A 25,735-nucleotide genomic window follows, 5' to 3' on the forward strand; every position below is an offset into this window, starting at 1 on the left:
TTAAAAAAAAAAAATCATACTGTATCTACATGAAAACCCATTTTTACCTTGCCTCATTAACATTAATTGGTGTTCGTGCCTAGCTGCTTCCATTTCTGCTTCCAGTTTCTCTTTGGCTTCTCTGATGTTTCTATCAACCTGCTCACGCTGCTGCTTTTCCATTTCATCAAGAGCCTTCCATCGAGATGCATACTCAAATTCAAAGGTTCCAGGTTGAGCAAAACGTGGTGGCTGTTCTCTTTCCCTAAGTTTACATTTGAAAACATACAGAAATGTATGTTTAAAAGTCAAAACAAGTATGAATAATAAGGACTACCATTTACTAAGCAGTTATAATGTTCATGGCACTGTGTCAGATTTACCTCATGGTCAGTATTATAATACATGTTTTAACAACCATGAGTTTAAGAAACTGCCCAAGAATGCAGCTAGTAAGAAGAGAACCAGGACTCAAACCTAAGCAATCTGATACTACAAGCTGTACTCCCCTAATTATCACCTTTAATAAGGCTTTCTGATTTTCACTCAACAAATAATTTTACATAAGGCAATCTGCAACACATGAAACAAATATGCCCTAAATAGTGTAGATCAATTTTTTTTCTACAAGTATTAGCTTTTAGGAATAGTAATAAAAGCAGATAGTTGAGTGTTACGTGCTAGATTAATAGGCAAAGCCAAAAAATAAAGGCTTCACTTGTAAATATGTCTGTTAATTGTTGTACCTCAATTAACCTTAGCACAGTATCTGGCACACTGTATACAATTAACATTTATTTCTTGAACGAATAAAAGATCAGCAAAGAAATGACCAAAAATTAAGAAAAAAAAGAAAGATTTATGAATGTACCTGAAATTCAAAGAATTTTTAATTATTCTTGCCTATCATAGCTTCTATAAAGAAATATTAATAAAAACATAATCCCTATCCCACAAGTTAAAGTATAGATGCCTTATAATCCTAAATTTTAACTTTTATTTTGGGGAAAATGGGTAGGCAGACAAATTTGGGAGATAAAAAGGGAGGCTGTCACAGAAGAAAAGATATAATAACAAGAAACAGCATTAAAGATTTTCAGAGGCACATACGGAAAATCAAAGTTAACCGTGACCTGGTATTGTATACCTAAAAAACCAACTTGGACCTTTTCCTTTGAAAACACTGACTGGAAAAGGCAAAGGAATAGAGGGTGGGGATCAACCACCTACTAATTTTTCTCAAAGAATTATCTGTCAGTAGTTCCTAAATCAGACTTTGACTATAATCACAAATACTAAAAAATCTTCATTTTCTCCAATATGGATTTGAGGATTTAGAATTAAATTTTGAATCATGTTGCTTGGGCTTTGTGAACATTCCCTTCTGAGCATAACTCTTTAATAGCAAAACTGGAAATATAATGAGATTTGTAAGGTTTGCTGGGTAATTAAATCATTATATAAATAAATATTCCTATATGCATATAAATTCCACTTTTTGTAATGCCCTTATAATTCCAGTTTTCTGATTCTTGAATCCCAAAGTATGCTCTAGTTCAAATTTGTAATGGTAAATGATAACCAGAAAAAAAGTCAAGTGACTAGGAAATCATAGTAAGTCTTTGAAAAATAGCGTTATATGAGATATTAAAATGGTTCTGAATTACTAATGATTATACTACTGATCCTTCTCCCCTAAAATATTTTCTTCCCTTGCTTCCAGGACACACTGCTGGTTGATTCCCTGCTACAGCAATGACTGTTCCCACTCTTTGCTAATTCCTTCTGTGCATCCCAACTTCTATATACTAGAGTATTCCAGGGCTCAATCCTTTGACATAGTTACATATGCGGTAACTGTACCTCAGAAAGCTCATCTAAATTCCCGATGCAAATCCAACTACTTACTGGACATCTCCATTTGGGTGTTGGAAACCATGTCAAACTTACATGTCTAAAACAAGGTTCCTGAACTTCCTCCCCCAAAACTGCTCCTTCTACAAGATTCTCTAGATCGATCATTAGAAATTTCCATATTCCTGGTTACTTCTGCCAAAAACCATGTAATCATGCTTTTAACGCTCTTTCTCCCACATCCATCAGCAAAATCCAAAGTCTATTTTCCAAACTATATCCAGATTCTGACCACTTTTCACCATCACCCCTATAAGCTCCCATTTCAGCAGGCTCCTAATTTACCATCCCCCCAATTCCACTCTTGGTTCTTTACAAATCTATTCTTAAAACGGTAGCCCAAAAGCTACTGTTAAGATTAAGTCACTATGCTGCTCCTTCCTTTCTCATAAAATATAAGTCAGTAAAGCACAACAATCTGCACTCTTCCCAAGGTCCTATCCCTACCTCCTCCCTACTATTTTCCCTCCTTACTCACTATTGTCCAGATAAACTGGCCTTTCTACTGTTCCTAGAACTTGCCAGAATCCTCCCTCAAAGCCTTTATAGTTATTATTTCCTCTGCTGAGATCACTATTCTACTTCATCCCACTTCTGACCCTACATAGCTAGCTTCTTCCTTCCCACTCCTTCAAGCTCTTAATCAAATGTCACCCTCGAAGGTGGGCTTCCCCAACCACCCATACAAAGCAGCACACTACTCTGCTCCACAGCATCCACTTTCCCATCTTTCTGCCATATCTGTTTTACTAATTTTATTCTTTACCCTCCTTACCACCCTCACATAGCATGAATTTCTGGCCTATTTTGCTCACTGATACATCTCCTGCACCAGGCATATAACAAGCATTCATATTACTCATTTAAGTCAACTACAAAGAAAAACATTCAACTGCACTAAAAAAATGCTAATTAAAATAACGTATAACGTTATTTATTAAAATAACGCATAAGATATCATTTCGAACATCCGCCATCAATCTTAAAATCATACACTCATCTTTCTATCACAATGAAGAAAAATACCTTTATACATACACCAAGAGAAGACTGGTGTATTTCTGGAAAACCATTTGCCAGTATTAATCAACTTTAAATATACACACAGTTTTTACACCTTATGTTAGTACTGATTTTTAAATAGTAATTCTCACAATTTAATAAAAGTTTTATAATTTTTGTTTCCTATTTCTTGTATCTCCACCACCAGAAATATAAGCATCAGGAAGGCAAAAAACAGTTCAAAGTTGCACAGATAGCACGTGGATCAGTGCCTAGCACAAAAGCTCTCCAGTATTTATTGAATTCATGCATGCAAATATATTAGTTTTATTCAGCATAATGAACAAGTAACGGGTTAAAACAACAAAATATGGTATTTTATAAAAGATATTTCTCAATTACTGAGCAAAAAGCAACTGGTAAAAGAATAATGCACATTCCAAAAACAGGCTACTTTTCTTTTTGCTTATCGTGGGCTTACCCTAGGTAAATAACTAGGATCTTCCAGGCTTTACCCCCACCAAAAGTCTCCCTTTAACTTACAGTACACCTAAATATACTAATTAAAGAAACAGTACACCTAAAATATACTAATTAAAAAATATTTTTAAAATATATTAATTAAAGAAGTGTCTAAATTATACAGATAGCCTCCATCTACCTACCCACACCTGCCTCAATTATAAAAGCAGACTTTTCTAAGTTAATGTTCTACCCATATACAAAAGAAGAATAAAACTCCTGGTAGACCAGGACACTCTACTAACCAGACTATATGACTGAACAGAATACCTTATAATCCAACAATACTTGATAACAGATGTGATGTAATAAATATCCTTGATGGCAAATATATAAAATATCTTTATTAATAAAATCTTACTTATGATATTGTTGGGTTTTCTGCATTAGCTTTTCTGGCAAGCCATCTTCATCATCAAACTGCTCCATAGGCTCCACAATGACTGGACGAGGGGTCCTGGGTAGGTAAAAGCGTAAGAGTTAATATGGTGTCTGGAATTAAAATCCCCCTAGAAATTCTTTATAATAATTCCAAGATATATATGTGGGAAATTTCTCTCTTGAGAAAAATGTCACATACTCTTAAAATCAGTCAGTAAACATTTACTGCATCAAGATACAAATAAGCATCTAAGTCAGACAAAGATGAATGCTTTATAGAGCATACCCCACTCAAAACAGAGGAGTAAATCAACATCTCTGAACCTGCATAATCACTATAGTTAACTTTTACAAATTATGATAGAAAAGAATGAGTACCTAATTCACGTTTTCTGTGGAATCATCACTCCCATATCCTACCACCTCAAATTCCCACCTCCCAGCCTCCCTGTGCCTAACCAACTCTTACTCAGAAAGCCTTTCTAAAACCTAAAATGAGGGATGCCTGGATGGCTCAGTTGGTTAAGCATCTGCCTTCAGCTTAGGTCATAATCCCAGGGTCCTGAGATTGAGAAATGCATCGGGGTCCCTGCTCAGCGAGGAGCCTGCTTCTCCCGCTCCCTGCTTGTGTGTGCTCTCTGGTAAATAAATAAAACCTTAAAAATAATAAAAATGAAAATAAAACCTAAAGTGACATCTAAAATACATGAGCCAGGGGCCCCTGGGTGGCTCAGTGGGTTAAAGCCTCTGCCTTCGGCTCGGGTCATGATCCCAGAGTCCTGGGATCGAGTCCCGCATCAGGCTCTCTGCTCAGCAGAGAACCTGCTTCCCCCCCCTCTCTCTTCCTGCCTCTCTGCCTACTTGTGATCTCTCTGTCAAATAAATGAATAAAATCTTTAAAAAAAATAAAATGTAATAAAATACATGAGCCAAGCAGCCAAGCAAAAGGGAAGAAGGGGAGCCAGAAGACACAGCCATGTTCAAGGTGGAGGTTGGGGACAAGAGGAAGCAACAGTGGGGTGATGAAAGATATGACTTAAAAATCCTCCTTCTTTGCTACTTTCCCAAGTAAAACAAAAGGATGGGAAAACTCACTGAGGAAGACAAAACAGGAAAATGAAACAGATATCAACAAATGATATGCTGATTTTAAACTTTTTGCACTATTACTCATTAACTTTGCTTATAAGGCTTTTATAGTCAAGCACAGGATTTTAAAACCACAACTACTGAATACAGTATCCATGTGTGTTTTTTAATAATACTCTCTTGTAGCTTAGGTTCGACTCATTTCCAAAATGATGCAAAAATATTTTTAACGTTTTTTTCAAATTAGCAAATACTAGGACTGGTGTGTTTTCAGTGATAAAAGAATGCACTGGATTTAGTTTTTGTGAGAGGATTTTGTGCCTCATCCAAAGAATGAATCAGGGATGATCAGGTGGGTGAGAAAGAAGCACCCTAAAGATTTACAGATCCTGTCAAACTATTAGTGATGACACCCTCATTGTCATAGCTGGGATTGTTGTCATTGCTATCATCACAATCATCTTCATATCATCTGTAATACCCCTGGAGGGCATGGCTGCCTAATCCAGTCTTGAAGAGGCTTTGGTTCTTCCCGCTCCTGCCTCCCAACTGTCACACTCAGAATACAGCTTATGCATTTGACAGGTTCAAAATGGCATCAGTACATGAAGATCCACATCAAGCTTTCTTATGGCTAGGGCCTTCTATTGATACTAGAGCACCATCTCCAACCAGTTGTTTTGTTAATTTTGTCTACTTTTTGAATTTTTTTGTCTGTCTACTTTTTGTCTACATTTTATATAAAAAAATGATTCCTTCGGAGGGGCACCTGGCTGGCTTGGTTGGTACAGCATGCAACTCTTGATCTCAGGGTTGTTGTTTTTTTTTTTTTTAAGATTTTATTTATTTATTTGATAGAGACCACAAGTAGACAGAGAGGCAGGCAGAGAGAGAGGGGAGGAAGCAGGCTCCCTGCTGAGCAGAGAGCCCGATGTGGGGCTCCATCCCAGGACCCCGGGACCATGACCCAAGCCGAAGACAGAGGCTTTAACCCACTGAGCCACACAGGCGCCCCTGATCTCAGGGTTTTGAGTATGAGCTCCATGTTGGGTATAGAGGTTACTTAAAAATAAAATACTTACTTTTAAAAAATGACTCCTGGACTAGTTAAAGACATTTAATTTTTTTTCTTTTTTCTTTTTTCTGTTGACAGAAAGAGAGAGCCAGAGAGCACAAGTGGTGGAGTGAATGGCAGAGGGAAAAGGAAAAGCTGAGCAGGGAGCCTGATGGAGGGCTTGATCCCAGGTCCCTGGGATCATGACCCGAGCCAAAGGCAGATGCTCAACTGACAGAGCCACCCAGGTGCCCCGCTAGTAAAGACATTTTAGAGAGAAAAGGAAATAGAAGCAAATGTGGAATACCTTGGAGTGATGGACACAATGGGATTATAGAAACTTCAAATAAACTGAGCGGAAACCCAAAAGAAAAAAGGCCTCAATTGGTACAACATGTAAAAAATTAAAGTGTGATAAAGAATGAGTAAATACAGCCTCAAGTATCACATGCAACCCAATCACATAGAAAAAAATAGCTAAGAGTTCCTATACCCATGGGAGGACATGGTACTTCTAAGAGGACCCAGAGAGGCCCAAAGACAAATGAAAGAAGATACACTAAATTATCTACTTACCCACTGGAAGCCATTGCAGGACCACAAACATCAGAATAATAGGCCCAGATAAGAACTACACCTCAGCAGAAGCCAACAAAGACAAACTCACCCCCACCCCACTTCAATACCAGAAGGGCACTACCCCCCAAGAGAAAAATCAGGAGACACAAGAAGGAAAACATACTAAGCAAATCATTCACACTCAGAACATGACAGAATTACTTAGAATTGACAAGATTAATTTTATGAAGTCAAGGAAATGTGAACAAAATTAGAGAATATAATGACATCTCTACTATACTCTCAAATAATGCTGAGTTTTTAAACCATAAATTTTGAATTTTCAACATATGAATACAGACCACCAGACACACTAATACATGGGGGTAAATACAGCCCTCTGAGACAAAACTTGACCAAAGCATATATTTATACCTTGTTCCTGGAATTCCATTTCTAAAGAGATACATGAATAAGTAAGCAAAGATCCATCAGTCACAACCACATTCATCATATTACATAAAACAAAATGACTACATGTAGTGTTCAAGAAAAGTCCTTAAGGGACTCTCTTTTTTTTTTTTGTTGGGTTATATGCTAAAATGTGAACATAGTAATTTATACTTCCACCACCAGCAGGTATGCCTAGGTAACTCTTGTTTTCCTATTTACATAAGCAAAAGCAATGTGAACATTTAAGGTTTCACAGTATGCACTACTCCCTGTAAAAATTCCCCTTGTCCATTATCTCACACAACTTGTTTATTTCACTTTGATCTTCTGGTGTTTAAAAAAAAAGGGATTTTGGGGCACCTGGGTGGCTCAGTGGGTTAAAGCCTCTGCCTCCCAGGGTCCCGGGATCGAGCCACGCATCGGGCTCTCTGCTCAGCGGGGAGCCTGCTTCCTCCTCTCTCTCTGCCTGCCTCTCTGCCTACTTGTGATCTCTGTCTGTCAAATAAATAAATAAAATCTTTTTTAAAAATAAATAAATAAAAATTTAAAAAAGGGTTTTTTAAAAAGATTTATTTATCTGAGAAAGACAGCAAATGCAAGTGAGGAAGGGGCAGAAGGAGCAAGAAAGAATCTCAAGCAGACTCCCCAATGGACTTGGAGCTGGAACCCAATGCAGGGCTCAATCTCACGACCCATGAGGTCATGACCTAAACTGAAATCAAGAGTTGGATGCTTAACCAACTGAGCCACCCACGTGTCACTAAAATAATTTTTACAACCTAACTTAAATTCTGTGTATAGATACAATTACTTACTCTTTTTATAAATGTAGGAAAATATTTCATAGAACACAAGACTAAAAGGAAGCAAATCAAAGTGGTCAACCATTAATGTTAAATCTGGAGTTGTTATCTGTAGACTTTTTCTTCTCCACACTTTGCCCCCAAATTAACCAATCATTAGTTTGGTTGTAATACTAATACTTGTCCATAACAAGTTTTATATAAAATCAATCAGTCCTGTGAAATCCTATCATTCAGAAGGGACCTCTGATGTTTCATAAACATCTCTTCAGATTTTCCTTTCTGCTAGATATACGTAGTTTTACACAAAATGCATCACCTATCCATGCTTTCTTCAGACATCCTGTATCACTCAATAAAAAATGGCACCATTTCAGATGTATGCATGCACCATAATTTTTTAACCATAAAAACTGGTGGACATTTAAGGTTTCCATGTTTTCTGAAACGGTACATAATGATTAACATATTTGTGACTGACCTTTCCTCACTTGTTCAAATATCTCTTTAGAAGCAGAATGGTGGGAACAAGGTGTTACATATAAAGTACTAAAACCATAATGGCTTAAAAGATGATGCAACATGTTGTGTATGGAATTAAAAAGTGATTATGTAAGGATAACAACTTGTTTCACTACTAAATAATCCTTGTAGATATATACCATTTTGCAGGATTTTTTTCAATTTTAGTCTTTAATATAGTTGCGAATTGGAGAATAATGATAAAATAATCCCTAGAAAGATGAAATAAGATGTTTTACGATAGAGGAAAAATAGAACAACTAGACCAGATATTATCTTAGATTATAAAATGGACCAGCGGACCCTTATAGTAAATTTTAAGGAAAAAGAAAAGTTTAAATATTCTTTTTGTTCTTTTGAAGACCCCTAAGAAATAATAAAATATTGATCTTTACAAATAATTAAGACTTTTCAAAAAAGAACATATAAACTAAAACTGGACCCAGTTGACACTGACAGTATAATAAGGCTTACGGGTGTTTTTCTGGAAAGGTAAGGGGCAATTTATACTTCTACCACCAGCAGGGATGCCTTGGTAACTCTTTTGTTTCCTATTATACAAGCAAAAGCAGTATTAAAATGTTTTTATTAAGAAATATTTCTTCTGAATCTATATCCCATTTAATGGAAAGATGTGATGAAGCAAATAAAATGATGGAAAATAATCCTTTTGAAGTAGGAGTATAAAATAGAAAAGGTATTAAAAAATTATTAATGGAACAATCCCTTATGCAGAAAAAGAGTTAACAAAACAGGCCTGAAACAGCTATCCCACCACCCTAAAAAATAAAGCTGATTTTCTATATCAAAACTGTGAAAACAATGTGGTTTATGTTGAATATAAACCATCTAAGTTCATTTCCTTCACGGAGTCCTAGATTCTGGTATTTGCCAGGTAGAGGAAACTTACAAAACTGACACTACCATCTACCCCACCAACGCTCTGCACACACCACTGGGGTCAATTAAAGTTTACTTGGTAGCTAACAGTTTCAACTAATTGCTGGAGGAATTAAGGCAAGTCCTGTGCTACTCAACTGGAAAATGACTCTTGGAAGTAAAAAAGAGTTTTGTAACAATTCGCTACATTATTTTATTTATAGAAAATAAATATACACATTTATTTCTATGCTGAATTTATGTATAGATTTTTGAGCAGCTGTTACACAATATGGATGCACAGCCAAATGCTCTGCCATTAACAGGGATTTGCAATTTAGTCTGTATTTTTATTGAAATATAATTCACACACCATAAAATTCACCATTTTAAAGTGTAGAGTTCAGAGGGCTTTAGTATGTATGACCATCACTATGATCTAATGCCAGAACATTTTCATTAACCTAAAAGAAACCCTAAACTCATTTGCTATCAATTCCCCATTTCCCTGAACCTCTGGCAACTACTAGTCTACTGCCCCTTAAAAAATTTTTTTCAGGGAGCATAACTGACTCAGTCATTTGAGCACATGACTCTTGATCTCAGGGCCATGAGCTGGAGCCCCAGAGAAACTACTTTAAAAATTATAATAGGTGTGCCTGGGTGATTCAGTGGGTTAAAGCCTCTACCTTCTACTCTGGTCATGATCCCAGGGTCCTGGGATCCAGCCCCACTTCGGGCTCTCTGCTCAGCAGGGAGCCTGCTTCCCCGCCCCCATCTCTCTCTGCCTGCCTCTCTGCCTACTTGTGATCTCTGTCAAACAAATAAATAAAATCTTGGGGCGCCTGGGTGGCTCAGTGGGTTAAAGCCTCTGCCTTCAGCTCAGGTCATGATCCCAGGGTTCTGGGATCAGGCCCCACATCGGGCTCTCTGCTCAGCGGGGAGCCTGCTTCCTCCTCTCTCTCTCTCTGCCTGCCTCTCTGCCTACTTGTGATCTCTGTCTGTCAAATAAATAAATAAAATCTTTAAAAAATAATAATAAATAAATAAAATCTTGAAAAAAAATTATAATAAAGAAATTCTTTTCAGGAGTGTTGCATTTCGTGGTGTCATGAAATATTCACAAAATAACTATATACCAATCCACTACAAAAATGATCTACTTAATTCTCTATTAAGAAATTCAGATTTGGTCAATATTTTGTTATTAGAAATAAAGTGATAAACCACATATAAAGTGATACACCAAATCTTTGAGTCAAAATATTTACTTAACATATACCTCCAACAGTCAAAGAATCTTAAGGTTTTTATACTCAGTAACTAAATCCCTTCCAGAAACAGAGTAACCAATTTTCATCAGTGCCAGGAGTTATAAAATACTCAATGTAACTTCACTTTCACTCACTGGGTATTTTTAAATCTTTGTCAATACATTAAAAAAAAATAATTAAAAAATAAAAAGATTTAGTTTGTCTCTGATTACCAACAAAAGATTATTTAAATATCTAGCTGTCAGCCCTAAAAAATGTCTCCCTCATGAGTAAAAAGAAAGCATAGAACCGTAACTTAAGATTCTTAAGAGAAGTGCTATACAAGCAAAACATTTTTTTCTCTCAAAAAGAAAAATAAAAGCAACAAATAATTGGCAAATAAAGTAATGCTACACAAAGCAAGGATTTTTTTTTTAATATTTTATTTATTAATGGACAGAGACACAGCGGGAGAGGAACACAAGCAGGGGTAGTGGGAGAGGGAGAAGCAGGCTTCCCGCTGAGCAGGGAGCCCAACGCGGGGCTCGATCCCAGGACCCTGGGATCATGACCTGAGCCGAAGGCAGACACTTAATGACTGAGCCACCCAGGTGCCCCCAAAGCAAGGATTTTAAGAAAAATAAAAGCAACAAATAATTAGCAAATAAAGTAATGCTACACCAAGCAAGGATTTCAGCTACATCATATAACACAGATTAAGAGGTTTCCTTCAAAGTTACTCTCTACAATTAATCTTACCCTCATGAATCTTTGATTTTCTAATAAAGTTTGGGTTATCAAGTTCAATTGGTTTAAAAGGAACCATTTAAGAGGTATTTGGCTGGATCAGTTGGAGGACAATATAACTCTTGGTCTTGGGGCTTTGAGTTCGAGCCCCATGATGGGTACTGAGATCATTTAAATAAATAAAACTTAAAAAAAAAAAAAAAAAGTAAGCTATTTACTTAAGCTTTTTCCATGGAAATTCCAGACCACATTTGCACCATAGAAGTCTAAACCCAGAAGGGGCACCTAACTGGCTCAGTCAATGGAGCATGCAAGTCTTGATTTCGGGGTTCTGAGTTCAAGCTCCACACTGAGTCCAAGGACTACTTAAAAAATTTTTTAAAAACTTAAGAAAAAATATCTAGGGTGCCTGGGTGGCTCAGCCACTTAAGCGTCTGCCTCCCACTGAGGTCATGATCCAGGGGTCCTGGAATCGAGTCCCAAATCCAGCTCCATGCTTGGTGCAGAGCCTGCTTCTCCCTCTACCTGCTGCTCTCCCTGCTTCTGCTATCTCTGTCAAATGAATAAATAAAATCTTTAAAAAAAAAAACAACTGTACCCACGAAACAAAGAGCAACCAAACATCTATGGTCCATAATGTTTGCCACAGGTTAGTTATTACAGCAAAAAAGGGAAACAACCTAAATGTCTAATGATGGAATGTCTAGTGTCCAAAAAGGAATAGTTAAGTCTGGCACAGCTGTAAGGAAATACTATGCATTTTTTTTAAAGATTTTATTTATTTGACAGGCAGAGATCACAAGTAGTAGGCAGAGAGGTAGACAGAGAGAGAGGAGGAAGCAGGCTCCCCGTGGAGCAGAGAGTCCAATGTGGGGCTCGATCCCAGGATGCTGGGATCATGACCTGAGCCAAAGGGAGAGGCTTTAACCCACTGAGCCACCCAGGTGCCCGATGCATTTTGAATAATATCAAAAAGACTCAAATATAAGAGTCAGGAAAACTTCATAGAAAAAAAAAAAAAGATGCTTACTAATCAGGAGAAACATAAATAAATAAATAAATCCCAAAGTAGGTTAGTGATATAAAGCCAAGAGTCTAAAATAAAATGTCTTGGAATCTGCTCCTACAAAGCTAAGAGTTTAACAGTATAAACCCTCAAAAGTCTAAGAGGAAAACAAATCCAAAATGAAGCAATTCTGAAAAATACTTGTCCTGGACTCTTCAAAAATGTATCATGACACTGACATTTTTGTCATTTGGGAAACTTAAAAGGAAATTACAGCCATAAAAACCAAATTCAATGTGCTACCAGTGATTGAATAGATTACAAAGTTATAAAGGACACTGCTAAGGAACAGGAGAAATTTCAATATAGACTGTATATTAGGTAACATATAGGCAATACCACACTTCATTGTGCTTTGCTTTACTGGGTTTCACAGATACTGCGTTTCTTACAAATACAAGGATTTTCGCAACCCTGCATCGAGCAAGTCTATTGGCATCATTTTTTTCAATAGCATTTGCTCACTTTGTGTTTCTGTGTCACATCTTAATAACTGTCACAGTATATCAAATGTTTTCATTATTCCATTTGTTAGGATCATCCATTATCAGTGATCTTTAATGTCAATATTGTAATTGTTTCAGGTGTGACATGAATCACACCCAATAAAGACTGCAAACTTACCCAGTAAATGTTATGTGTGTTCTTACTGCTCCAAAGACCAGATGTTCTCCTATCTTTCCCTCTCTTTGGGTGTCTCCCTACTCCCTGAGACACAACAATATTGAAACTAGGCCAATAAACTACGCTTCAATGGCTTCTAAGTGTTCAAGTCAAAGATAAAAACTTGTACCTCTCACTATAAATAAAAAGCAATTAATGATTAAACTTAGTGAGGAAGGTATGCCAAAAGCTGAGACAGACTGAAAGCTAGGGCCTCTTGCACAGGACATGAGCCAAGTTGTGACTGCAAAGGAAAAAGTCCTTGAAGTGCTACTCTAGTGAACATACGAATATGGAAACAAAACATTACAGGGGCGCCTGGGTTGCTCAGCAGTTAAGCGTCTGGCTCAGGTCAGGATCCTTGGGCCCTGGGACTGAGCTCCCCTTCGACAGGAAACCTGGTTCTCCCTCTAGGCCTTCTCGTGCTCTCTCTCAAATAAATAAATAAAATCTTTTTAAAAAAATTACTAATTACTGCTGATATGATGTTTCAGTGGCCTTGACAGATCAAACTAGCTAGTCTCAACATTCCCTTACGCCAAAACCTGGAGCAAGGGCTTAACTCTCTTCAACTCTATAAAGCCTAAGAGAGGTGAGGAAGCTGCAGAATAAAAGTCTGAAACTAGCCAAAGCTAGAGAGAGAAATTTTAATGAGCAGCTAGCATCATGTCTACTCAATTCCTATGTAGCTCTAGGGCCTGAGCATCTCTGCTCTAAGTGTGATTCTAATGTTTAAAGATATAAACACACCATTATTATCATGGATGAAGGTTTTATTTTTTATTTTTTTTAAAGATTTTATTTATTTATTTGACAGACAGAGATCACAAGTAGGCAGAAGTAGGCAGAGAAAGAGGAAGGGAAGCAGGCTCCCCGCAATCATGACCTGAGCTGAAGGCAGAGGCTTTAACCCACTGAGCCACCCAGGCACCCCTGGATGAAGGTTTTAAATTCTCCTTTTTTTCCTACCATCTTTCTTTTTTCTAATTTCAAAATAGCATAAATATTAAATTAACACATGTTTGTGTAATATGCACTAGTCATTACATACACTGTACAAAACTGTTTACCTAAAACTGCATATAATATACAGCACCTTATAACAATTTAAAAGTATTTTAGGGCACCTAGGTAGCTCCACAGGTTAAGCATCCGACACTTGGTTTCAGCTCAAGTCATGTTCTTGGGGGTCCTGGAATCAAGCTCTGCATCAGGCTTGCACTTAGTGGAGAGTCTGCTTGTCCCTCTTCTTATATCCCTCCCCCTTTTCTCTTTGTCTCTCAAATAAATACATTTTTAAAGAGAGAGATAAAAGTATTTTCAAGAGAAATTTTGATTACACAAGAAGTCTACACTTAGAAATTAAATCCCTATGATACCACTCTTATAAATCACTTGTATTATTCTTGACATCTGAGAGTCAGTCTGTCAATAAATACTTGATTACCCAAAATGTACCAAGACAACCCTACCTTCGGCTAGACAATCAGGGTAAACAAAACAATCCCTGAAGTGTTCTAAAAAACCAAAACAAACAAAAAAGAATGAGTAAACAGCTAAAAAGGAAAAACACAATGCTGTCAAGAAAGAATTAATAAAGAGAGCCCACTTTAGATAAGGCAGTGAGGAAATTACATGAGGTCACATTTCAGTTGATTCCAGCCACACAAACAGGGAAAAGAGCATCCTGAATTCCATTAGAAGGTTTAACTAACAACGTTCTCGCAAGGATAGATTATTAAAAATTCCGCTTGTAGGGCACCTGGGTGGCTCAGTTGGGTTGGGCTACTGCCTTCAGCTCAGGTCATGATCCCGGAGTTCCGGGATCAAGTCCCACATCAGGCTCCCTGCTCAGCAAGGAGTCTGATTCTCTCTCTGACCTTCTCCCCTCTCATGCTCTCTCTCACTATCTCTCTCTCAAATAAATAAATAAAATCTTTAAAAAAAAATTTCCACTTATAGCATAAAAGGGATACAGTGTCAGACTAAAATCCTCCATTTATCAGTTGTGCAATCTTACACAAATTACTTAACATCTCTTGGCCAGTTTTTTCACCTAAAAAATGGAATAATAGTGCTATGAGAATCCAAATGCTTATGACTATGATCATGATTATGAAATATGAGACAGTACAGTGTTCAACAATTTGTCCATTCCCTCAAAACTGTTTTTAAGTGATTCCAAAGGCTACCTGTAAAAAATAGTTAAATATTTCCCAATGCCTGGATGTAACTTTAAAAAAATACCAATTAAAATAAAAAAATACCAATTAATCAAAGCCTGCAGTGGAAAAAATACTAATCTTATGCCTTGCCTATTGTTTTAGGTCCTTCTTTCCCTCCTTCATTAAATAACTATTATTAGCTTAGTTTGTGGCCAGGAATTATGATACTACAGGTGCTAAGACAGTGTAATGCTAAGCAAAGTAAGTCAGAGAAAGACAAATACCATATGATTTCACTCATATGCGGAATTTAAGAAAAAACAAAGGGGAAAAAAGAGACAAACCAAAAAACAGACTCTAACTACAGAGAACTACAGAGAACTCTAACTACATACCCCAGGGAGTGGGGTATGAATGGGTGAAATAGGTGAAGGGGATTAGTAAGAGCACACTTATTTTTATGGACACTGAGTAAGATATACAACTGTTGAATGACTATACTGTACACACATAACTAATATAACACTGTATGTTAACTATACTGGAATTAAAGTAAATTTAATTTTAAAAAAAGAACAACATAGGTGTTAGGATTACATAATGTAGAACAAGACAAAACCCTGCCCTCATGCAACTTACAAATTCTCATGCAGAGAAAGACATACAAATTAAAACAGTAAATGTTAGGAAAAAATAAATTGAGAAAGGATACTATAAGTGATGTTGCAGAGGGGATAACTGTATCAAGATAAAACTACTTCTCTGAGGGGCACCAGGGTGGCTCAGTGGGTTAAGCCTCTGCTCATGATCCTGGGGTCCTGGGATCTAGCCCTGCATCAGGCTCTCTGCTTGGCAGGGAGCCTGCTTCCCCCACCCCCTGCCTGCCTCTCTGCTTATGTGTGATCTCTGTCAAATAAATAAATAAAATCTTTGGGAAAAAAAGAAGAAACTACTTCTCTGAGAAGATAACATCTTAGCAAAAGATGAGTAAAATGGAACAAGGCCTAAAATCTTAAAAAATCTTAAAAAAAAAAATCACACAACTAAGCTGTGGGGCCAAAAACAGATGTTTTAAATTGTCTTTGTAGGGGCGCCTGGGTGGCTCAGTAGGTTAAAGCCTCTGCCTTCAACTCAGGTCATGATCCCAGGGTCCTGGGATCGAGCCCCGCATCGGGCTCTCTGCTCAGCGGGGAGCCTGCTTCCTCCTCTCTCTCTGCCTACTTGTGATTTCTGTCTGTCAAATAAATAAATAAAATCTTTAAAAAAAAAAAAAGTAAATTGTCTTTGTAGCCAGTTCCCCAAACCCTAAAATATTTCCATGATACCAACCAATAATACAGTAAATGGGCACATTTTATTACTAACAGAGATAAAAGGAATCAATACAATAATCAACTAAGGAACTTTTATATCAAATCCAGTGTAAAGACTAAGGATGAACATCAAGAACTTTGCTGTGGGAAAACTGAAAGGAATGGCATGTTAATATGGAAAGAGGATTCATGACTATTATTGACAAGTATTTTTAAGTAAATGGAGAGATATACCACATTCATGGAATAGAAAATTCAGTATTGTGAAGATGTCAATATTCCCCCCAATGACCTCTACACTCAAGGCAATTTCAGTCGAAAGCCCAGCAGAATTTTTTTTTATTGACAAGTCGATTTTAAAATCAGTAAAAATAATCTGAAACTAATAGAACATTGTACATTAACTATACTAAAATTGAGAAATAAACGGATGGATAGATAAAATAAGTAAGGATATACAAGACAACAATACCCAGAACAATTAAAAAAAAAAAAAAACAGGTGATACTACCCAATTTCAAACTTTAGCATAAAGTAATTAAGAAAGTAGAGCATTGGTGTGGGGCACACCTGACTGGCTCAGTCTGTAGAGCAGGCAACTCTTAATCTCAGGGTTATAAATTTAAGCCCAATGTTGGGTGTAGAGATTACTTAAAAATAAAAGCTTTAAGGGGCGAGTGGGCAGCCCAATCAGTTATGCATCTGTCTTTGGTTCAGGGGCTTCCTGATGAGCCAGGAGCTTGCTTCTCCCTCTCTATTCAGTAGCACCCCCCACTCTGCTCTCACATGCTCACTCTAATAAATAAAATCTAAAATAAAATAAAATAAATCTTTTAAAAAAAGGTACTGGTATAACAGACACATAGATCAATGAAACAAAAAATAGTGCAGATTTCCCCCCCCAGGATTTTTGACAAAGATAAAAGATTAAAAAAGGAGGAATCATCTTTTCAATTACTTGTGCTTAAACAAATGGGTATCTGTATGGAAAAAAAATGAATTGTTATCTCATATCATACTCAAAATGGACCACAGTTATAAATTTAAAAAAGAAACTATAAAATGTCTCAAGAAAACACAAGAAAAACTTGCTACCTTGGGAGAGGCAGAAATTTCATACAAGGATCCAAAAAGCACAAGTCAGAAAAGAAAAAAAAAAAAAGATAAATTATACTTCACTTCTGCTTTCTGAAGAACACTAATAAAATTTGAAAGCAAGCCACAGACTGGGAGAAATCATCATAAAACAGACCTGTATCCAGATGTTTTAAATCAGTAAGACAAACCTCCCAATTAAAAAATAGGCAAAAAATTTCAAGACACTTCATAAGAGGTATAAAAATAGCCAAAAAGCACATGAAAAGTTGCTAATCATTAGTAGTTAGTAAAATAAAAGTTTAAACTAACCACAAGAAGTTCCCATACTCGCTAGAATATCCAAAAGACTAAAAATATCAAGTGTTGGTGAAGGTATGGAACAACTAACCTAGAACTCTCTCCCACTCATTGCTGGTAGAAATGTGAAACAGTACAACCATTTTGGAACATAATGTGGCAGTTTCTTATAAAGTTGAAAATTCAGCTATTTACCCCTAAACATTACCCAAGCCACATGAAAACATGTTTACAAGAAGACTTTACACAAATGTTCATTTGTGTAAACCTTTATTCAAAATTGCCAACAGTTAGAAACAACTTGAACACTGACCGACCCTTAGATCACTGGCCAAACTATGATTATGTCCACATAACAGAATAAAACTCAGCCATAAAAAGGAACAAAATACTGATACAATAGTATGGATGAAATCGCATAAATATTATCCTAAGCAAAAGAAATCAAACAGGTGGCGCCTTGGTGGCTCAGTCAATTAAGTGTCTGCCTTCAACTCAGGTCATGATCCCAGAGTCCTGGGATCAAGCCCCAAGTCAGGCTACCTGCTCAGCTAGGAGTCTGCCTGTCCCTCTCCCTCTGCCCTGCTCATGCTCTCTCTCTCTTTCAAATAAATAAATAAAATCTTAAAAAAAGAAAAGAAGGAAGGAACACAAAAGAGTATGTACTATTTCATTTATATGAAATAACTAGAAAAGACAAAACTAATTTACAGGAGTGCAGAAAGATGAGTAGCTATGTAGGACAGGGTTAAGGGGTGGAGAATAACTGCAAGAGAACATAAAGGAACTTTTTTGGATGATGAAAATGTTCTCTACTTGACTGTGATTCTAAGTTACATAGTACATTCACTTGTTGAAACTCATTGCGTTTTATATTTAAAATTGGGTGCAGGGGCGCCTGGGTGGCTCAGTGGGTCAAGCCTCTGCCTTCAGCTCAGATCATGATCCCAGGGTCCTAGGATTGAGCCCCGCATTGGGCTCTCTGCTCAGCAGGGAGCCTGCCTCCTCCTCTCTCTCTGCCTACCTCTCTGCCTGCTTGTGATCTCTGTCAAATTAAATAAAATCTTAAAAAAAAACAAAATTGGGTACATTTTGGGGCATCTGGGTGGCTCAGTCAGTTAAACGGCTGCCTTCAGCTCAGGTCATGATCCCAGGATCTTGGGATCGAGCCCCAGGTAAGGCTCCCTGCGCTGCGGAGAGCCTGCTTCTCCCTCTCCCTCTGCCTGCCCCTCTGCCTAATTGTGTTCTCTCTGTCAAATAAAGTCTTCAAAAAAATAAAGTAAAATAACATAAAATTGGGTGCATTTTAATTCATGAAAATTATGCATTTATCAATCTCATGAAGAGGTTGGGCATTACTTTTAGCTGTATTTCTGCTGAAACCATAGCATCAAAGCTCGATTCTCTTGAATTTCCAGAAATTCTGTAAACAACCTAATAATACATAACAAATCCAGTTCCGCTAAAACTTAAAAAAAAAAGCATTTATAAAGTTGATTATAATGTCACTCATCCATTATTTAAATATAAAATTTTCCTTTGCATATAATAGATACAGTCAGCTGAATGAAAATCGTAAAAGAAAACTTTTCTAAGATTCAAGTATGAATCAATACACTGAAGTCTGAAGTATGACTCCTGCCTCCTGGAGATACACAAAAATTCCTTATTTATATTCAGTGAATATTTATTCAACACCTACTTACCCATATGCCAAAACAGTATGAACTGTACAAGGAAAGACAGAAGTTCAGAACAGAGAGAAGCCCATTTGCAACTGTACAGAAGGATGATGAGATGTTTAAAACTTACGTTGTTAGCAAGAACGCCCCATCACCACATCTTTCCAGAGCCTTTCGTGCAGGAGGTTTTGCTGCAAATTCTACAAAACCTTTTCCTGTAGCTCTACCACGATCATCCACAACCACAACGGCTTTCTCTACAGGACCAAACTGGGAAAATGCTTGCTCTAGCAGCTCATTGGAAACAACCGGCGAAAGGTTCTTGACAGTTAGGGCTGCTCCATGTGTAGCAAAACGAATTCGGAGAGGTCTGCTCTTCAAAATGGTGCCATCCAGCTCTGCTTTTGCAATTTCAGCCAGTGTTCTGGATTCCTTTTTAGGAGGAAAAATCACTTTTTAAAGATGATAGTAACACAAATAATTTTAAATAGCGGTTTCTAGGGAGAAGAGCTGGGTAGCTTTTGGAAATGGCAGATAGGGTCACTTTGTTTTTGTGTCATTTGATTTTGGTATCACATGCATTGTACTAATTATTCAAAAATAAGTATGTTTAAATACCCCAATGTCCCAAGTCATCACTAAAAGATTATCTATTCAGAAATTACCAGCTATTAAATATTTGAAGCAATCTTTTTTAAATCTCCTACATATATTAAAAGAAAATAATTACTTTTTGAGACCAAGCACCCGTTACTGGAAGCTATTACTGAAAACAGAATAATTTCCCATATACTCCATGTTTTTGTATTTACATCTTAATAAAACATCTCACCCCTCCAATGCCAGAAAATCCCCTTTCCTTTTTATTTCTTTCTTATATCATCTATAAAAACTCCTATCAGATGTTAATAACCACTTCTGAAATACTTTCATGGACTACACATTTCTCCATTATATTGAGAGAAGCAAACGTGTACATTCATGGGCCATGTGTTCTCCCCATTATAGAGAAAAATCAAGTGCACGTGCATTTATATAAACTAGAAAATACATTCATTGCTGAAACCACTAGGGAACTTCCTTCTTGAAGAATTCAAAGCTGGTATAGAATATAGACATCTAAACATAATCAACAAACTGGAAGTTCAATATAGGTATGTTCTTTTTCTTTGTGTTGTGAGAACTCTCCAGAGAGAACTGAAAGAAGTTTTATATGCATCTGTAAGAGAACAAATATATTGTCTTATGAAAAAAGTCTTAACGTCACAATAGCTCCTTATTCAATACCTAAAATATTAATGACAGCTTTAAATTACTGCATTTATGCAAAAATCTATCTACAGAACTAATTTTACAAAGATAAATAAATCTAACCTTTTCACAGATTTTCAAAATAGCTCTTTCTAAAAATTACTCTTGGGGGGCCTAACCAGCTAAGTCAGTAGGGCATGTGACTTGATCTCCGGGTTTTAAGTTCAAGCCACACCTTGGGTATAGAGATTACTTAAAAAAAAATTTCAGGGGCACCTGGATGGCTCAGTCAGTTAAGCATCTGCCTTCGGCTCAAGTCATGATCCCAATGTCCTAGAATCAAGCCCAGCGACAGGCTCCCTGCTCACTGGGGCGTCTGCTTCTCCCTCTCCCTCTGCTCCACTCCCACTACTCTCTCAAGTAAGTAAATAAAAACTTTAAAAAAAATAATTAAAAAGTAAATAAACAAAATAGAAATTACTCTTAAAAAATTTTTTAGGGGCACCTGGGTGGCTCAGTGAGTTAAAGCTCTGCCTTCAGATCAGGTCGTGATCCCAGGGTCCTGAGATCGAGCACCGCATCATGCTCTCTGCTCAGCAGGGAGCCTGCTTCCTCCTCTCTCTGCCTGCTTCTCTGCCTACTTGTGATTTCTGTCTGTCAAATAAATAAATAAAATCTTTAAAAAAAAAAAAAACCTGGGTTCCCAGACTTAAAATAATAATAATAATAATAATAAATAAATAAAATAAATAAAACTGAAAAGTGCTTCCAGAGGGCATCTCCTGCTCAGATTCAGTCAAGTATATTCACAACATCATATATTATTTCCCCAAGAGAAGCAGGAAGTCCCAATTTTTATCTTAAATCAAGTAATTTTTTTTACAGTTAGCAATGAATTAAATTACTTTCGGGCCAAATAAAATGTTTATGCGGTCATGAATTTCAAAGCCATAATCCTTCTTCAAAATTTATACTTTTCATTAAATAATTCTACATCAGGATTTCTCACCTTCAGCACTCTTGACATTATGGACAAGATAATTCTTGTTGTGGGGAGCTGTCCTGTGCATTATAGGAGGTTTAAGCCAGTAGAACAACCCCCACTTTTGACAATGAAAAATGTCTCCAGACACTGTCAAATGTCCCCCGGGAAACAAAACCACCCCATTTAAGAACCACTGCTATAAATGTGTACTAAAGTTATCTGTAAAATCAATTAAAATTATGTGTTTGAAATGAAACCAAAGATTTCTTTACTTCATACTGCAGAATAATGATAACAAGGTAAATTTTACTAAATAGGTACTATATGCTAGCCATTCATTATTTCATATAAATATACATAAATATGTATATAAATACACACCTACACAATTAGCTTCCATTATCCTCAACAACCTTACAAAGTGTGTTGTTAATATTCCCTCTTCACATATGGGGAAATAAGCCTAGCAAGCAGGTTGAAGTAACTCACCCCCAGATCTATACATAATTCATACTACCAATACACTGTAGATTCCTCCTTCCAGCTAGTGTCCCAGCATCACTTTGCATAAAAAGTAAAATTACAGGTTTTCAACGTAAAAGGAATATAAAAAATAACAAGAAACTGACTACCCCAAGATAGAGATTGCTTGAATTAGGATCTCATGATGTCCACTGGACCCTTTCAAAAGGCTCTTTCCAAAGACCAGATCTTTTTACTGTTTGCTAGTGATTAAAATTGACCACTGCCAACAGTACTAAATTAATAAGTACAAAGAAATCCACTGATGCAAAATGGAAATAGTCTTCAAGTCAATCAACAGAAAGTTGGCTGGGTAACTGGCAGTCCACTCATACTGTGAAATACAATATGGTCATTAAAAATCAATCTAATGATATGAGAAGATGTCAAAGAGATATTAAATGAAAACCTCAAATCACAGCAAAATGTGTACAGTACGGTTTGATATGGAAAAACCATAAAAAAGTTTAACAGTCATTACATTTAATGTGTTAGGGGACAACCTTTCACTGGAATTAAAACTGTAATAAGAAAACTTCCCTGAACTAAAAGAGCACTTGAAATTATATGCTGGACAGGCCAGTAAGGAGATTCTACAACATCTTCTCTAGTATTTGACATTCTGTAAGAAGTACACAGCATTTCATTATTAAAAACAAACCCAAGGGGAGAGGGTTTAGTCCCCAGTGGCTAAATTAATGTAAATTCAGTAGATTTTTAACTCTTTATTTACAATAGTGGTTCTCAAATCTTAGCAAGTATAAGAATAACATGGAGGGCTAATTAAAACGCAAGACTGTTGGGGCGCCTGGGTGGCTCAGTGGGTTGAGGCCTCTGCCTTCAGCTCAGGTCATGATCTCAGGGTCTTGGAATTGAGACCCACAGAGACCGTACATCCCCTTATCCCCGCATCAGGCTCTCTGCTCAGCAGGCAGCCTGCTTCCCCCCCTCTCTCTGCCTGCCTCTGTGCCTACCTGTGATCTCTGTCTGTCAAATAAATAAATAAATAAAATATTTAAAAGGAAAACAAAAACAAAAACAAGATTGTTGGGTCCCAACCCCACAACTTGATTCAGTAGATCTAATCTAGGGTAGGGTATCAGAATTTGCATTTCTAACAAATCCCAGTTAACGATTTTTGGGTCTAAGGTCAGCATTGCTAGCATGAATGATAGGGAAAATAATGTAAGTGCACTAGAGAGAGATGAATCTGCTGGAAAGGACCCACACTTTTGTGAATCACCACTCCAGAAATCTGGTTTTAGTACTAAACTAAAAGTAGGGGAGGGAGGAGATAAAAGCAGAAACAGAGTTCAGGTCAAACTAATAACCAGTTTTAACTACATTAAACTATCTTTAAAATGCACCACTGGGACTCCTGGCAGAGCCAGTCTGAGAAGCATGTGGCTCTTAATCTCAGTCAGGGTCCACAGTTCGAACCCCTCACTGGGTGTAGAGATCACTTAAATAAACAAATTTTTTTAAAAATGCACTACAACTTCTCAGTTTAGCGAATCTAATGTCAGTAACCAGTCAAATCCTAAAAAAGAATTTTTTGGGTCTAAAATTCCACAAAATGTATCTAAAATAAACAATTTCAACCCTAATGTACCGTGGATTCATAATATGGATTAGGACCATATGAGGAAATGCCACTTCAATTCTTTTTCCTCACGGTTACATTCTAGCAATGCTGACCCTGCACCATCTCCAAAATATTGTCTCACCTCATCAATCAACCAAAAAAATACAACCACCAATGTAAGAAAATTTAATTTTAAAGATTAATTGCTGAACAAGTAAAAAAAATACCTAAAAATATAAATCAAATAAAATTACACCACTATTATAGGGCCACTACACCATCACCACACACTAGAGCCACTACACCATTACTTATATTCAAATCAGGTATACACTATGATTTCCCTAAGTAGAAAAAGATACATAATCGCTCAGAAATGTTTAAGGCTTTTAAATGTACCTGTTAATCATAGAGCTCAAATTAAACAGTAAAGTTATCCATAAAGTCAAACCTTGTAAGCTAAATTCTCATTTCCCAATGACTTATTTTTAACATGCCTACACAAAAAATACCGCATGATACGTTTGGAGGAGCGTATCCCGAAGAAGCAGACAAGAGCAGTCCTCACCTCCCCATTTCATAATCCCATAGACTTTTTATTCTTTTTCAAGAAACTAAAAGCAAATATCCATTAGCCACATGTGGCTATTTAAGAATAAATAAAATTTAAAGTTTAAATTCTCCAGCACAACTGCCACATTTCAAGTGCTCAACAGTCACATGTGGCTAGTAACTACTACACTGGACAGCACATACACATAGCATTTCCATCACTGCAGAAGTTCTATCGGGCAGGGCTAATACACTAAAGGAAAAAAAGGATTATTAGTAGCTTTAAAGACAGAAGATTCTTTCATGTCAAAATGTTTACTACTGGCTTATTTTTTAAGTGTAAGGCTTCCAAAACAAAAGGAAATCCAGGCCTACCATTCTTTCTCCAGAATGTCAACTTTAAAACAGACCAACAAGGTGCTGGAGGCTAAAAAGATTATGAAAATGTTAAGTAACATCTTTTTGGAAAGTTTACTAAAAACTGCCTAAAATATTTCATTGTAGAAACCTAAATTCCTTTAAGATAACTTTTGTAATTGTATCAAAAATAATTTTACCAAATGACAGTGTCTCTAATATCCAAAAGATATTTATAATTTCATGTTCAAAATGTACTGATTACTTAACTTCAATTTTAAGGAAATTTCCCGGTCTTATTAATAATGCCCTATGAAGATTTACCCTTCTCTTGAAACCGTTTAGATTTTAAATGTTCAGGGGCACCTGGGTGGCTCAGTCGGTTAAGCCGCTGCTTTTGGCTCAGGTTATGGTCCCAGGGTCCTGGGATCCAGCTCAATGTCGCGCTTCCAGCGCAGCGGAAAAACTGCTTCTCCCTCTCCCTCTGCCTACTTGTGCTCTCTAGCTCTCTGTCAAATAAATAAATAAAATCTTTAAAAAAAAAAAAAAAAAAGTTCAAATGTTCTCCCTAAAAAATACAATGCTATTAAATTACAATCAATTCTATCTACATGTTAAAACTTTGCCTTGGCCAATCACGAAGAGAACCCGATTTTGAATGTTAAAACTCCAGTAATAAAGCTTCCACAAACTGCCATGCACATAAAATTTGAGGGTCAAACTAGAAAGGCAATACGACATAAGTCTTTGTGTAAAAATGTCTCCAAGAAAAATATTTTGTTGGAAAAAAAATCCAGCATCTAAATACGAATTACAATAAAGCTATATAACTGACACTGATGGAATTCACCACAAAGCACATGGGAAAACCAAATAAAGTAGATATTTTGACCTGCAAAAGTAAACCCCACCCTTAATTAAAAAAAAAAAATCTAAGGGAGGCACAAATTTTGCATGTTATTGGAAAAGTTTTAAGGCTAAAACTATAAAGTAAAATGCATGCTCTTTTAGCATTAAAATGTGCACGTAAAATATAAAATAGT

The 25,735-nt window shown here is 36.6% G+C and overlaps 1 protein-coding gene across 1 annotated transcript in view; it reads right to left on the reverse strand.

Annotated features, from left to right (window-relative positions):
- PSPC1 (paraspeckle component 1) overlaps window positions 1–25,735 on the reverse strand; it is a 71,170-nt gene that overhangs the window by 44,247 nt on the left and 1,188 nt on the right. Inside the window, exons 2-4 of the mRNA XM_032838211.1 lie at window positions 19,571–19,872; window positions 3,779–3,874; window positions 48–244 (exon numbers count right to left, since the gene is read on the reverse strand). Of these exons, the coding sequence (XP_032694102.1) occupies window positions 48–244; window positions 3,779–3,874; window positions 19,571–19,872 (595 nt within the window). The remainder of the gene's footprint in view (window positions 1–47; window positions 245–3,778; window positions 3,875–19,570; window positions 19,873–25,735) is intronic.

The sequence above is a fragment of the Lontra canadensis genome, unplaced genomic scaffold, assembly GCF_010015895.1.
Source record: "Lontra canadensis isolate GAN:19392208 unplaced genomic scaffold, GSC_riverotter_1.0 scaffold103, whole genome shotgun sequence".
Lineage (NCBI taxonomy): Eukaryota > Metazoa > Chordata > Mammalia > Carnivora > Mustelidae > Lontra > Lontra canadensis.